Source organism: Prionailurus bengalensis, chromosome B1 (genome assembly GCF_016509475.1).
Source record: "Prionailurus bengalensis isolate Pbe53 chromosome B1, Fcat_Pben_1.1_paternal_pri, whole genome shotgun sequence".
Taxonomy (NCBI): domain Eukaryota; kingdom Metazoa; phylum Chordata; class Mammalia; order Carnivora; family Felidae; genus Prionailurus; species Prionailurus bengalensis.
This window is the reverse complement of record NC_057344.1, coordinates 194,407,064-194,423,407: the sequence shown is the minus strand read 5'-3', so window position 1 is coordinate 194,423,407 and position 16,344 is coordinate 194,407,064. Positions and strand designations below refer to the sequence as shown.

Below are 16,344 nucleotides of genomic sequence, written 5' to 3'. Positions count from 1 at the left end.
AGAGAGGGAGACACAGAATCCAAAGCAGGCTCCAGGCTCTGAGCTGTCAGCACAGAGCCTAATGTAGGGCTCAAACTCATGAACCATGAGATCATGACCTGAGCTGAAGTCTAAATCTGGCAGGCTCCCGTGTTGTTAGTTTTAAAGTTATTTGTAAAACTCTTGTGCCTTGATTTATGGGCCTTTCTTGGCTTGTTGTGCTATCCTCAACCAACAGAGCCACCAACAGGCGCCCCTTAAAGTTTATGTATTTATTTTGAGAAAGAAAGAGAGAGTGCGAGTGGGGGATGGACAGAGAGAAAGAAAAATCCCAAGCAGGCTCTGCACGCGGGGCTTGAACTCATGAACTGTGAGTTCATGACTTGGGCGGGAAACAACAGTTGGACGCTTAACTGACTACGCCACCCAGGTGCCTTGACAATCTCTTTTCTAAGTCAAGTTTCCAGAGTTTCAAAGCAAACAAGCTGAAGAAACTGGTGACCACAGAGAACAGTGTCTGATACCAGGCCAATCCTCAGCAAGTTTCTGGTGAATAAATGGATGGATGGATGGATGGATAATAATCCATAATGTGCAGCCCAGAGGCCACCAGATTCGTGTCATCAGTCTGCTCTTCTCCCCTCATTTCCACCCCCCACGTGGCAAGGAAGAGCAAACACTCACACCATGAGGAAGATGCCTCCGGTGTTTGAGATGCAGCCTCGTCTGGTCGGGGTGGCATTCCGGTCATAGCCACACGTGCCACACAGCAAGCCCAGGTAATAAAAAATCACGACGAGTGTCAGCAAACAGCAGACAACCAGGCCACCCAGCCACCTGGTGAAGCAAGCACAGTGTTATCATACATAAAAGAGGTGGCCTCACAATAACGCAACAGCTATCGGACTGGGGCTGGGGCGATTGAGTAATACTTGGCAATCAAATATCTGATTGGCCCGCTGATTCCTCAGAGGGTGACGTTGTAGTGAAAAGATCTCTTCCCACCCCTAGTCCTCCACCCCAGCCAGCAGGAAACCTTAATTTTTATCTTGGTTTTGAAGAGATCTAGCTCGCTCACTGGTCAGGAGACACTATGGCTTCCTTCCCTTGCTTCATTTCTGTAGGGGTCCTAAGCAGGGCCCTTGCTCCATTCTCCAAAGCTACTTATAACAATACCCGTTTAAGACTTGGAAGTTCTGTCAAGTTTCCTGCTGCTGCGAGCGCTTATTGCAACATTGATGACAACAGGCGGACAGGTCATGATCTGACAACAGATACAGAAATACCAAGCTCTTTTCCCGGGTCTTCCTCTAAAATGCTCTGTGGTTATGGGAATATTTGGGAGGGGACCTTGCGTTCTTTGCTGAACCAGAAACTCTACATGGGGAACGTGCTGCATATCTTGGAATTTATGAGCATCCTAAATCAAGTGCCTGCAGAACGCAAATCTCAATTTCGTAATGGTCCTGCGAGACATTTTAGGATAATGGAGCCTCAATTAGGTCTTACTGGCATTCCCGGAAGGTACAACAACCTTTTCCAGCAGCCGAGGAGCATTCGAGGGTAGAAATGCTGCCCAACCATTAAAACACTAAAAAATAAAGTGTTTACTTCTGCGACAAAAGCTGCTTCTGAAGCTTTTCATTAAATTAAGAGCAATCTCACTAATTGTAATGGCCACCTGCACCCTTTCTGTGGCATTTTATTCCAGATACTGGGGATGCCAAATTAAACAAGCCATGGAACCTGGCCTCAGAAATCTTTTACAGTGAATGCATGCTTCATCTGCTTAGTTAGATTTCCTTTAAAAGTAACCATCTAGTCTCGGGGCAATGGGAGTGGACGTGTAGATAGTAGTTGTATCATTCTTTCCATTTGTGAAACTCTAACCTCTTAAGAGATTGTGAATTCGTTGAGAAACGGTCTGTCTTTTTTTTTAAGTTCATTTATTTATTTTTGAGAGAATCAGAGACAGAGTGAGTGGGGGAGGGGCAGAGGGAGAGGGAGAGAGAGAGAGAGAATCCCAAGTAGGCTCCGTGCTACCAGCACAGAGTTGACGTGGGGCTTGAACTCATGAAACCATGAGATCATGAGCTGAGCTGAAACCAAGAGTTGGACCCTTAACTGACTGAGCCACCCGGGCGCCCCAGAGAAAGGGTCTGTCTTATGTTTGCCCTGATACCTGCTGGAGTGTCCCAGCCACACGGTTAGGAAAATGGCTTACTAATTACAGGGCAATAATTAAGAGTATAGTCAGATGGGGATTGAAAACCCACCTCTGCCACACTGTTGTTGGCCTTTTGTAGGTCATTCTAGTCCCCCGAGCCTCAATTTCCTTGTCTATGAAACAAGATTACAAATAGAACACAACCCTGGAGTTTTTTTCTTCTCTTTTCTTTTTTTTCTTTTTTCTTTTTTTTTTTTTTTAGTATTAAATGAGAAGTCACACGTATAGCACTTGGAGGGCACATTGTAACTGTTCCTGAAATGCTGGCAGTTATTATTTTATTATTTATTATTATTTTATTATTTATTATTATTTTATTATTTACCTTGAGTTCTTGCATAATAAATAACCAAGCAGGACTGGAACTCTCTGGAATCTCCATGAGTTTGGACAGTAAGAACGATTCCTCTCAAAGGAACGTTACCACTCAAAGTGGTAGGGCATGGGGCTGAGTGTTTCAGAGACGACAGCACATCTTATATCTCGCATGGTCGTCGAATAACTCAAGTCTGCAAGCCTATTGTTCCCTGAGATGTCCACTGTCATCTCCAGGGCCCAGACCCCATCACTAACATTGTCTAATGGGGCAATCAACAGCTGGGGTCTAGAGCTGCTTACCTGAGGTTTCCAGCAAGTTCCTTATTTCAAGGATGTTTTTCTGTAAGAACCAACCTCTGTGTGTTTATTTTATAAGCCAATGAAAAGAAGAATATTATCCAAATGCCCTCCTTAATTACTTTAAGGCTTTAAAATCCTTTTCCATGTGTTAGATAATTATAACTAAGATTATAGAAGCCATTAATGACATAAAAATTGCAAAGTATTGAACTTACAGTCTCCAATTAAAAAAAACATACATAATACTCCATGATTTTGCATGCCATCCTTGTGCAGGGATGCTAATCTTCCCTGTATAGTTCCAATTTTAGTATATGTGCTGCCAGAGTGAGCACTCCAACTTTTTAAATAAACATAAACTAGGATTAACACATATCCGGTTACGGCTTCTTTGTACAATTTTCTCCCACAAGATGATCCTGCTTATCATGTCAGATTTCTACCCTGTTCTAGAGCAAGGCTCACTCTCTAGTTTGCTAGCTCAAGGGGGGCACTCACCTGTACGAATCATACTCTTCCAACGTGGGTAAATTGCGGCGGATGTAAGTTTCAGTGTCATTAATGTAACCCATGAAATTCGATAGCTGATCCTGAATAGGAATCTGTTCGCCTATACTTTCAATATCTGAACCAATGGAATTCAAGGTACTTTTGACATCTGAAAACAAAGATTGCCAGGTTATGCATTTTCAAACCCAGGGAAAACAGACACTTTGTTTTGGAGCCAAAATGAAAAGCTTCAACCACTTTTAGTTTTCCCCATGTTATGTATGTGGTTAAAACATGAAAAGGTTCTACAACAAGCACGAATGTAGCCAAGACCATCAGAAAGCAATTACTCAACGAAACAGCAAGCTATGAGCGCTGACTTTAATGATATGGTGCTGAATTCAAGCCAGAGTTTTCTTCTGTTACTTACTTCACTAAAAAATAAAATGAATCTGATGATTAAAACTTATGGTGTGCCTACCATGGGCCACGCACTTTTATATAAAGGTTAACTAATTTATTCCACTGAAATAGATATTCTTATTCCCATTTTACCAACAGTGACCCTGAGGCCCATAGAGGTTAAATTACTTTCCCATAGGTCTTTTTTTTTCCAGAAAGCACTAGAAATGAAATTTAACCTTGGGTTCATCTAACTCCAAAACTTCTGTTCAGTGATTTTGGAAAAAATAATTTAATAAGAAATAGCATTCAGGAATGCAGTAATTCACCAGGACCAATTTTTTGAACAAGTGACCCCAGGGGATATTTTTCTTAAAATTTTATTTGACTCATACAAATTGAGACTTGTTAAAGTACATCTGTGTATCTCATATGCAGAGAGCAATTTATTCCCAGTGGTCAAAGAGTTTCTATTAATATCTACCCTAACCTTTCTGAGAGAAGGTAAGTTCCAATTTTTGAAAAGTGTTTGTCCCTTGTGACAGGTCCTGGGATCGAAGATACTCAGGACACGGGTGTCACTTCATTTAATGCTCACCCAGGTCTGAAGCTGGTGTTATCTCAAAGTGTGATTTTCGACATGGATGTACTAAGAACATGCTAGTCAGTTAAATATCCACCGGTCCTGGAAGGGAGATAAACCTCTTTGCAGCAGCAAAGGCAAGGTTAGCTGTTCTCACAGTGTGATCCCAGGGCTCCTGGTGAACTTTGGGTACCGGGTAGCATGACCCATTATGGAGTTACATAAAAGGGTGGGAATCTTTTTCAAAGCGTGCTGTTCACACAGATACGTTGAGACAGAGCTACTAGGAGGAGGCCGTTATCCAGTGGCTCAGTTCTCCTCCAAGTGGATTGTGCACCCAAAGGCCTCAAGATCCTCAACAAGGTGACTCGGTGGGTCTCATACTTAACTCTGGGATTTCTGGGAGTTTGTAGGGATGTGGTCTGCAGATTCCTCCTCTGAACACGTCCCGAAACTCAGAATGGGGTTCCTTCTGCTTCTCAGGCTGTCCTGCCCTCCCACACAACATGGCTCCCTGGCTTTGCCAGCTTGGGTGACTCTGTATGTGGCTGGCGTCCTCTCTCACTGAATGCTTCCCTCGGACCTCAGTTTTGATGTTGCTTCCTCCAGGAAGCCTTCTGCTACCCTCTCCCACCTTGGATCTCTTGCACGTATCCCGTCATGTTACCAGAGTGTGATAACTGGCATCTGTATACATGCCCTGCTGAGCGGTAGGCGGGGCTCACGCTTTATTCGTCTCCCATTCCCAGAGCCCAGCAGAGCCTGGCACACAGTAGGCACTCAAAATAGGTGTGCAGGGTGGGACCGGATGATCAAAATGTGGGAGGTAAGGGTTTTTACTCGTTTTGGAAGGGCATGAATCTAAGCAATTAATATTCAGGCTGATGGAGTGATATTCTCCCAGACCCGGGAAAACTCTGGCTTGTGTTTAGGCAATGACACCATGTGTGATGGGCCTCGCTCACACATACTGCACACCTCGCTTTGCCAGACTTACAAGGGAGGGCTGCATGTATTGGCAGAAGAGGTCCAGAAAGGGGGAACAGAAAAAGTAAACACAGAAATTAGTAAGCAGGTGGCTATTAGATGTACAGCATGTGTTAGCCTTCAGACGCTAGCACAGGAAAGCGTGAACTTTGTCTTTAGTATCAGTATTTTCAAGTAGAATCTTACATTAAACAAAAAGGAACCCACAAAACATCTAAAGCATTATGTAATAGGATAAAGTACTTTTTACCCAAAGTCTTAATGGGTTGAAAGAACACTATTGGGGGAAAAATCAAGTACTTCTAGCACAACATCTTAAGATCACTTGGTCAACAGATAAAAAGAAGCACAGAGAAGATGATTTAAAAGAAGAAGATCTTACATAGCTTCAGAGATTTCTTCTTTAAGCAAAGAACCCACATTTATTGCCATCACTGCCCCCAAAACTACATATACTACACTGTTTCTCTGTACCTTCACCCCAAATACCATGACCTGAATACAACATACTTCAATCATTTAAGACTAGCGGAATTCTCTCAATATCAGTTGTCTTTCCAAAATCGTAAACAACCTTACGAGCCTAAAACACATTTATAGCAGCATCAGAAGGCAGATGTACATCTTCCTAAAAAGACAAAATCAATCCTTAAACATAGTAATTCTGGAAAAAAAATTGATTTTATGTTCTTTTAGAACATATAATACTCTACAGTTTTTCCCTAGTGAAACCAGTCAAAATGTGACTTTCCAAACAATAGCTGTCTTTAGCGCTGACAGTTCACGATGAGGGCTCATCATTACAGTGTGGTCCTCAACCTTGCAGCCTCTGGCCAGCAGGACCATCTTAATCAGCGTTCAATAGGGTTATTATTTCTTTAAAAATTTTTTTTTCAACGTTTTTATTTATTTTTGGGACAGAGACAGAGCATGAACGGGGGAGGGGCAGAGAGAGAGGGAGACACAGAATCGGAAACAGGCTCCAGGCTCTGAGCCATCAGCCCAGAGCCTGACGCGGGGCTCAAACTCACGGACCGCGAGATCGTGACCTGGCTGAAGTCGGACGCTTAACCGACTGCGCCACCCAGGCGCCCCTAGTTCTTAAGATCAAAATTGTGGTGTTAAAGTGGCATAATTAAAAAGCTCTGATTCTCATTTACTTTTCAAGATCAGTGAGAGGACTTTTTTAAGAGAGAAAAATAATACAGTTCTTAACAATACATTTTTTTGCCCTGATCATCCGTTTCTTAACAGAGAGGAAAAAAAAAAAAGGACTTCAAACTCTGACTCACCTGATATGATGTCTGTGGTTTGATTTTTCACCATCTCAGGAATATCATTAAAGGATTTATAGCCCTAGAAAATAATTCAAAGTAGATTGATGGACATAGTGAATGGGAGGGCAGTTAACGAGTACCCATTTTCTAGCTTAGTTTGGAGTAGAGAAGCAAACTAAAAATGAAACAGTCATCTTAAGGAGGAAATGATCACTATATGGTCATTAAAAGACTACAAAAAAGTTCCCCTTTAAAGAAGATTTTCTTTAAATTGTATCCACTGAAGTTCCCATGAAAAGTTTGTTACTTAAAAAAAACTTTTTAGGGGCGCCTGGGTGGCTCAGTCGGTTGAGCATCCGACTTCAGCTCAGGTCATGATCTCACAGTCCGTGAGTTCAAGCCCCGTGTGGGGTTCTGTGCTGACAGCTCAGAGCCTGGAGCCTGCTTCAGATTCTGTGTCTCCCTCTCTCTCTCTGCCCTTCCCCTGCTCATGCTCTGTCTCTCTATATCTCAAAAATAAATAAAAACATTAAAAAAAATTATAAAAAATTTTTTAATGTTTATTTTTGAGAGAGAGAGAAAGACAGAGACAGACCATGGGCAGGGGAGGGGCAGAGAGAGAGGGAGACACAGAATCTGAAGCAGGCTCCAGGCTCTAAGCTGTCAGCATAGAGACCGATGTGGGGCTCGAACTCACATGTGAGATCATGACCTGAGCTAAAGTCGGACGCCCAGCCGACTGAGCCAGCCAGGTGCCCCAAAAGTTTTTTACTTTTAAGCTTTTAACTTATCTATGTTAGCATTTCTCAATGGGGGGAAATTTTGTCCTCCAGGGGACATATGGCAATGTCTGGAGACATTCTGGTTATCACAACTGTGGCACTGTGTGAGCAGGGTCCCCTACCACGCACAGGACAGCCCCATAACAGAGAATTATCCAGCTCCAAGTGTTAATAGTGCTGAGGTTAAGAAACACCTGATCTGTACAGTGTACCATGTGCAGATATAACGTGAACTTCCAGAACTGGAATCGTAATTTCCAATGCAATTACGAAGCAAAACTAGAGATCTCGTCTTACAGAAAACAATAATGCCCCAAAACACAGCTTATAGAGAATATAAATTATAGTGAGGCTCCAGTGAAAACAAAAACAGCAATGCCAAGCTCTGTCATTTTGGGGCTAGATCTGTGACAGGAAGAGGTCATTACTTCCCTCCAAGCAGCTCAACTAAATATACAGCTTTTCCTCTGGAAGAGGTTTAATTTGTGTTTCTTTACTGTCTGCTGGTGTATTTAGCCAAATGCTAGGGAATACGGTATCGATTACAACTTATCATGGACTGAATGTCTGTGTCCACCTCCCCCGACAGTTAGCATCGTATGTTGAAATCCTAACCCCCCAAAGTAAGTAATGGTATTAGGGGGTGGGGCTTTGGGGAGGTGATTCAATCACGAGGATGAAGCCCCGTGGATGGGATTAGTGCCTTTATAAAAGGGACCTCAGACAGCTGTCTTCACCACATGAAGATGCAATGAGAGAGAAAACAGCCGTCTGCAACCTGGAAGGGTCTCTCACCAGAACTCGATCATGCCGGCCCCCTGATCTTGGACATCTAGCTGCCAGAACTGTGAGAAATAAATTTCTCTTGTTTAGAAGCCAACCAGCCTATGATATTCTCTTACAGCAGTCCAGCGTAAGTGACAGACTTTATAAGATTTATGGTGCCAGCAAGTTTCCAGTTTAGTCTAGAAACACGAATGCCGTAAGAAGAACATCTACCACTTCTGTTTCCTTGACGGTGACCAAGTTCGCAGCCCGTTTGGATTACTGTCCACCTGACCTTCTACATTTATCTGCAGTTGGACTTGTGGAGGCCCCCCACTGGAAGAGGTTTTACGGCCAGAGAGGGCCTTACAGATCTCCTGGTTCAATTCCCTCATTTAACAAATGAGGGGACACCAGGACAAATGACCAAGAGTTTTTAATGACTTGTTTAAGGGGACACTTAACTTTGTCAGTAGATGAGTATTTAACAGATACCTGATGATCTTTTTATACCCCCTGCTAAAAGACATTGAGGCAAGAATAAAACTGTTCTCTGCCTTTCCTGCAGGCCCCAGCACTCTTGTTGAATCATAATCTACAATCTATTGTGCGCTCAATATATAGGATGAATAAACAGCAATAATTGATAGGCTACCAGGGAAATGATGATGCCCTAGACCAACGTGGTCCCTGCCATTTTCAGGGTTTACACTCCAGTGGGACAATAGAAACATTAAAGCAATAATCACAGTCAGGAGGATGTTAACAGAGAATATCTGCTGTACCGTAGGAACGTATTAAAAAGGGTTTGACTTGGTCAAGATGCGCAGGAAAGGTCTCATTAAGAAAGCGATACCGAGGGGTGCCTGGGTGGCTCAGTTAGTTAAGTGTCCGCCCGACTTGGACTCAGGTCACGATCTCATGGTTCAGGAACTGGAGCCCCGGGTTGGGCTCTGTGCGGACAGTTCAGAGCCTGGAGCCTGCTTTGGATTCTGTGTCTCCCTCTTTCTCTACCCCTCCCCCACTCGCACTCTGTCTCTTGCTTTCTCAAAAATAAATAAACATTAAAAACATAATAAAAGAAAGAGATACTGAATGCTTTAAGTAGTTAGTATTTAGTAGCATAAGTAGTTCTCTCAATGGTGGGCATAGCTCACAGCATGTGCAACTGTGCAGAAGGGGGAGGAGACAAAAGCAAGGGGAGCGACTCCCGGCACAGTGGGAGGGACCTTGCCTCAGAGTCAGTATGGGGTTCAGCACCACCCCTAGCAAATTCTGAATCCCAGGAAGGCGAGATCAGGTTTTGCTTTCTACCTCCAGCATGGTGCTGTGCACACAACAGATGCTTAATCCCAATTTCTCGAAGTGAAATGAGCATAATTATCTGGAAGATAACAGTTATGTCCTTCTTGGCAAACCCCTTTCCAAAGTTTCACTGCTTTTTTGTGGTTACGTATTTTCTTATGTACTTGTCTACTCTTTAAAGTGATGTAAAATAAACTACAGTATAAACTACTGTATGTTTTTCCCCCCAAAATACATACCTGTTGAACCAGGCTGGACAAATTTGTTTGAAGAATATCATTAATCTTATCAATTGGCTTATCCAAAGATGGGAGCTGAAATTTGTAAAACAAAACATAAGGCAAAGTGGTTACTCCCAACATTATGTGTCATAAAAAGGGAGTCATCTTATATCCAAAGTCTCTATAGTCTCTTAAGAGACTTAAGTCTCTTAAGTCTCTTAAGTCCCAAAATCTCTATATTTAACTTGCTTTTGAACAATAGAATATTTATTGGAGGGGATACATTTAGCTCAGGGTGGCCTCTACAAGCATCAAGTTTTAGATGTTTGGTGGGTTTCTGTTGCAGTTAGCTCAAAATGCAGGAAAGAAATTTAACAGAGTGAATGTGGATGACCTCACAATTTCAGGTACCGAATACTGTTGAACAAAGTAGTAAATAATATGGGCAATAGTTATACTGGTGAGTGGTCTGGAATGAAGTTTCCATTATAGCATCATACCTGGGTTTAAAGTGTTCTGTCTCTTGCCAACACTGAGACAAACATCATGGATCTTCTGACACAATGTACCAAGAAGGACACAATATCACTCTTGTGATACCCCCGGGAAACATGCATAACTCAAATCTAATCACGGGGGAACACCAGATAAACTTAAATCATGGGTCCTTCCATAAAACAAATGGCCTGTGGTCTTCAAAAATGTCAGTGTTAAAAAAGAAGAAGATAGGCTGGGGACTGTCTAAGATTGAAGGGCCTAAACAGACATGACAAGTAAAGACCAGGTGTGACTCTGGACCGGTGTCTAGACTGGAGAAAGAAAAACAGCTGTCAGTTTTTTAAAAACATCCACAAAATTTGAATATAAACCATGGACTAGTCAGGAGTCTTGGGTCAGCATTACATGTCCTAATTTTGATAACTGTCCAAAAGGTTGTGTACGTTTAGGAAATGCACGGAAATAGTTAGGGGTAAAAGGACATATTGTCCACAACTTATCGCCAGATGATTGAGAAAAACACAACATGCATCATAGTTTATATGTATACATGATAATGAGTAGACGGTAGATACACAAATGGAGAAACAAAGAAAATATAAGGAAACAAATGAAGCAAAATGGTGGCAATTGGCAAGTCAGAGTAAAGGGTGAAGAAGTTCTTCTTACCATCCTTGCAAATTTTCTGGATGTTTAAAAAGACAACAGAATAAAAAGTTACCTCCCTCCCCAAAAGACTTGAGTTCAAACAATTTCAATGCAAGTGAAAATCCCAGTCTCTGAAAAGCTATTCAATGGTGACCACAGTGATGGTGGTAGATATGTAGACACAGAGGCTGAAGATGAAGAGTCTGCGTAGTATTGGCCCATGAAATAGGAAGGTGAGAAGAGTAGATTATATATATTAAAATATTATTTTAGAAAAAATGTGGCATGTATATACCGCTATCTCGATAAATTAAAAATCACGAGTAGATGTGATTCTTTTATCTGTATCTTGGGACTTTATATTTTCAAGATGCTCCAAATTCTTTTTTTCCCCCTAATTTTCTCTTTGGAATAGGAGAATTACTTCTATTTAGATATAAATGGTTAATGTAGGAGGCATGCCCTTTGAAAATATATTTTAATTTTTAGAAGTCTACAAAAACACATGTTTCTTTCTTTCTTTCTTTCTTTCTCTTTCTTTCTTTCTTTCTTTTAATGCTTATTTATTTTTGAGAGAGAAAGAGAGAGAGAGAGAGAGAGAGAGAGAGCGGGAGCAGGAGAGGGGCAGAGAGAGAGGGAGACACAGAATCCAAAGCAGGCTCTAGGCTCTGAGCTGCAAGCACAGAGCCTGATGTGTGGCACGAACCCACAAGCTGTGAGATCATGACTTGAGTCGAAGTCGGATGCCTAACTGACTGAGCCACCCAGGTGCCCCTCTTTTTTCCATTTAAAGCTGAATTCATTCTGGTAGCTTCCATCAAATCTATTGCAGAGAACACTTAAAAGGGGTTTCCCATTATCCTTCCTCTCCTGCTGCAGCCATGCCCATGTGGCGATCAGATAACCAGGACAGGCTGACAGACACCCAGGCCACTGTCCACTGGACAGGTGTACCCACACTGAGTCCTGCACAGTTGTCCCAATGACACTGCTCCGTAGCAGAGTCACCTCCTCACCTGATCCATGTTGGTGTTGTCATCCAGCTGGCTTAGAGACGTTCTGATGTTGTTGCAAGTGGTAGCCACTGGAGGTACAGAGCACATGGGGTCATTGAGTGATTGTTCCAGGTCCCTTTTAACGTCACTGAGGCTGGTGTTCAGTTGTGCGCTTGATTTTTTCAGCTCCTTCAAGGTATTGTTCACATTCAATAGGGCTTCTTTGGTCTCTTTGATTGCTGTAGGAACACACCTTGCTTTAGAACAGAGGCACCCACTAGGCTGCCAATGGCAAAATTCCTTCTCATCTACCAAGTACCCTAAAGGAACTTGAGGCGAACTTCTAGATGACACTGGAAGGCAACCAGAGGAGCCTAAGAGGGGAATATAGGGACATGCTTGGCTTTCTCAGCCAGCAACTCCAACCAGCTCAGCTTCCCGCCTGCACGCTTTTCAGACAAAAAGACAGAGCAAGAACCAACTCAGGGACACAACAGGGCATGTAGGTGTAGCATTAAGTGGCCTGCACAGGAGCAGTAACGGCAGGAAAAGGGGCTGTAGCCCCAACAAGCTGGCATCTTCAGCCCCGAGCAGTTTTAACACACATAAACACTGATCACGCCCAGACCTAGCTTTGCTAGGAATATTCAAATAGCTGGAATCAAACACAGAGCAACAGTTCAAGAACGTGGTTTTGGATTCAGGCGGGTGTAGGTGCAGATCCCAGCTTTGCTATTTTCTGGTCACCGGAAACTGAATCCTGAATGTTCTTTAGCAATCTCCTTATCTGAAAATGGTGAAACCACCACCACAGTCATCATGAAAGGTGGGGGTCGGATCGATCAGAAGGAGCTCCTCCATGGCAGTGAGTCCATCGGTTCTATGTGGGCAGCCTCACAGCCTAGGACACGTGCTTGCGTTAGGAAATCCTTGATAACTGTTTGCTATCCTGGTTTTTCTGAGCTGTGTAGCTCTGTATTCATGGCCGTGCAAAAGAGTGTGGCAAAACACACTGCACATCACACAATACATACCTCACATTTTAATGTGGTTTACCCCTCATAGTCCTTTCCATTTAGAGGTAAGGTAAATTTTTAAGGCAAGAAATAAACAATAACCTAAAATGATGGATAATAAAATAAATTGATGGTCCAGAATATGTGTGTCCATTGAAATGAGGTCTATAGACATTCTGGGTTATGGGCACTATTCTGTCAGACCCGAGAAAGACTCAGAGGTAATAAATATACGTTTTTCCCCAAAGGCTTTGAAGCATTTTATGTCCATAAAGTATCTACTGGATCCGGGAGTCATTCCAGACCTAGCAAGACCACGTATATTATGCATCTGAAGTCACTGGAAAGATATTTCAGATTCTCAATCTTGGTTAATTAGCATTTTACCAGCTCATAGCACATTTCCTTTGTAGGTCCTGATCTGAAGCTCAAATAAGATTTACACAAATCAATATGCATGTTTCTGCTCTCTGCAAAGCCACTAAACACGGAAAGCTGCAAAGAATTTTAAGCAACAAAATTGTCAAAGCATCGCTTCTCAGCCTTTTGGCTAAGATCCAGCGTAGTATCTGTTCTTAGCAGCTTCGTATCAGATATGTCCCCTGTCCGAGGGTAATAGATTAAATGGATTTTTAGAGCAGGGAGGTTGAAGAAGGGTCTCCTCTGTCTACTCCATACATTGACCTGGTCCTGCATTACCTCCAGGAGAGTGACCCCTCAAGGACAAAAATATATTGTCAAAGCAGTTTATTAAGCATACTTTTAAAAGCTCTGGCAACACCAGAAGCTGAACTGTAATTTACTCAGGCTGTCTTAAAGACAAATAAAACTTTAACCCTATTGCAGGAAGCACTGAAGAGAAAAATAAAATCCGCTTTAATTGCCTTTAATCCAAAGAGAATTCTAATTCAAACATTGAAGATTGGGCAAATGATGGGCCACAAGTAAAGGTACATGCCAAGCACATTACATCATTCATATATTTTTGCACAGAATTTACCATCACATAATTTTGGAGCTGGAGGAGATCTTGGAAGACCAATTTTCCAAATGCCTGGCATCATCCTGTGGCCACAGCACACTCGAACTCCAGATTTCTAACTCCTCTCCCAAAGTTACTCTGTGCACAGAAACACCCTACATGGACAGCACAGAAACACCCTACATCTTAACACTCTCAAATGTACCCAAATACCATCTAGTGCAGACCAGGAAACACAGGCTTTATAGGCAGACCCGCATCTGAATCCCAGTCCACCATTTCCCAGGTACCTGGTCTTGGACAAGTTACATCATCTCTGAACCTTACTGTCTTGAGTTGGTACGATGGAGGTGACTCCACCCATTGCACAGAGCTCTTGGGAGCACTAAGAGGGTTTAGGAAAAGTACCTGCTAATGTGGCAGGCCCTTAACACTCAAAAGCTTTCTAAATACTACTTTATAGCCAATCATTTCTACAAAAACTTGCTGTGAACTTTGGTGGTTGGCATCTCGGAAACCATGTCACCTGTCTCCTGTGCTGCAGCAGACTTGTGTTTCAATAACATGGGTCCCACCTCTGGCTTAAGGAGTGGGGCCTGACTACCTCTAGCCAAACCACTTCCTCTGTGTAGCACTGGTCCACAGATGGCCGTAGAAACCCAGATGGCCCAACTGGAGGGAAATCTGGTTGAGGAGGAGTAGTGATGAGGCTGGTGTCAGCCCTCTTGCAACTACAGGGGGAGTTTGCATTAGAATGATATAGGCGTTATAGAGAACAGCTGGGTGGCGAGAATCTCACCACTAGATCAAGCCTTACCTGAAGCCAGATATCAGTTACATGAGCAAATAATCCACTTACTTCGAAGCCAGATAGAGACAGATGTTCTATATGTGTCAGGGAAATGGCACATAGTTACTGAAGAGATATTAAAATAAGACAAGAGAGATGACTGGAGTCATCTGATTGTCAACGTCACAGAGCCAGCCCACATCATCTTCAATCCATTGGTGAAGACATACAAGGCTATAATGAGGGGGTGTGGCAGATCATCAGCAAGAGCAATGCCAGAGATGTGGGCAGTGGAAGGTTGGCATTTTCCAGGAGTGATGGTTCTCCCAGTGAGGAAATGAGGAGCCAACAGACCCTTACCTCCTTCCGTAGTCTGATCCTGGTGGTGATGTAATATCTCCTACTAACCACAGGACGGGGCAAGAGCATGAAGGCTCCTTGACAATGCTGAACCCCCGAATCCACCAACTTTGGAACTGCCATACTTGCAATATCTTGTCCTGTGTGATAGGCTTCCTGTTGTTTAAGCCACTTCAACGATCTTTGGCATTGATAGCACATCAATGGCACCTCCCAAAGATCTCTAAGTATAAGAACTGTCAGCAAAGTTCCCAAAGCAAATGAAAACAACTGTACCCTGATTTGAATAAATAGATATATCCATAAGGCACATAGTTGCATAAAGCAACTAAAAAAAATCAAATGATTACAGACATTAAAAGTAAAAGATCAGGAAGCTCATGAAGTCAAAAGGAGTTGCCTCGCAACTGAGGCAGGACTACGAAAGAATATAATCCATTTTCTACTCTATAACCAGTGAAGTTACAGGATTCCAAACTTGGAAAATGAAGGTAAGGGCTTCAGGCCTTTCTTTATACGTTCCAGAAATGAGAACCTACTCCAGGCCAGACACTGCTGGGCTGTCCCCAGACACAAGTTAGGGGAATAGAGACATGAGCGATATCAACACGTCTTGCCCTTAAGGAGCAAGGTGGGGGGTGGGCGGGTAGGGGGCGGTGCTGTAAATACCACAAATGAGCTGTACGTTTAGGGTCACAAGGTAAGGAGCAGAAATTAGGAGGCTGTCATGCTCTGGGCCGGGAAAAGGAGACATGAGGTGAAGCGTGCAGAGAACAGAACACTTAGCTGTGGTTTGGTATGTAGTAAGAAGATGTTGGGAAGGTCCTGTGGCACTTCACACAGAGAAAGCACACGCAGTAAAAGGGTCTGGGAGGGAATGATGCCTTTGGAGACCCACAGAAGAATAACACTGAGGTTCATGGCTTGGAATGGAAGGTTTGGGGGCTGGAGGGTTGAGACAAAAAATGATTGGAATGATAGGCAGGGGCCAGGTTGGGAAGGAAGGCAGGAAGGGAGGGAAGGTGGGAGGGAGGAAGGAAGGGGCTACATGTAAAACTCTAAGAAAGGAAGGCAGGAGGCATGGATGCTTGCAGTCACATCCCTTCTCTGGGCCTCAGTTTCCTTGCATTGGTAGGACATGGTTGGTGATGCGGAGAACAGGTGTTGGGCGGTGGGGGGGGGGGGGCATCTAAGGCATCAACAGCAGAGGTCACACCTTCAGTTGCAGGTAGACCTTTTGCAGGGCCAAGGAGAGAGCAAGGAAAGACTGATCAGTTGGTTAAAAGTAATCTTACCAACTCCTGGCCTGTTCTGCACATCACCCTGTTTCCATACATCACCTGAGTCTTTGAACTCTTAAGTGGGGGGTGTCAGGGAGGAACGCCAAAACGAGCGGGCATAATTTTCTCACTTCTACCCT

General features: G+C 43.2%; 1 protein-coding gene and 2 non-coding genes across 13 annotated transcripts in view; 1 reads left to right on the top strand and 2 right to left on the bottom strand.

Moving 5' to 3' along the window:
- The window catches only part of PROM1 (prominin 1), a 112,256-nt gene that overhangs the window by 25,178 nt on the left and 70,734 nt on the right, over window positions 1–16,344 (bottom strand). For 8 of the 11 annotated variants that reach the window (XR_006296212.1, XM_043572905.1, XM_043572907.1 and 5 more), the window contains 6 exons: window positions 11,798–12,015; window positions 9,654–9,728; window positions 6,578–6,641; window positions 5,296–5,304; window positions 3,323–3,482; window positions 664–816 (listed from right to left, as the gene is read on the bottom strand). Coding sequence is in view for 10 of the 11 variants with exons in the window: in XM_043572905.1 (XP_043428840.1) it covers window positions 664–816; window positions 3,323–3,482; window positions 5,296–5,304; window positions 6,578–6,641; window positions 9,654–9,728; window positions 11,798–12,015 (679 nt within the window). In the remaining variant the exon portion in view is untranslated. The remainder of the gene's footprint in view (window positions 1–663; window positions 817–3,322; window positions 3,483–5,295; window positions 5,305–6,577; window positions 6,642–9,653; window positions 9,729–11,797; window positions 12,016–16,344) is intronic. The other 3 variants (XM_043572914.1, XM_043572908.1, XM_043572911.1) reach the window with 1 other exon arrangement.
- On the bottom strand, window positions 3,056–3,159 carry LOC122479215. The gene has a single exon (XR_006296281.1). It is a non-coding gene; the product is annotated as a U6 spliceosomal RNA (small nuclear RNA).
- LOC122479303 lies at window positions 13,323–13,512 on the top strand. The gene has a single exon (XR_006296346.1). It is a non-coding gene; the product is annotated as a U2 spliceosomal RNA (small nuclear RNA).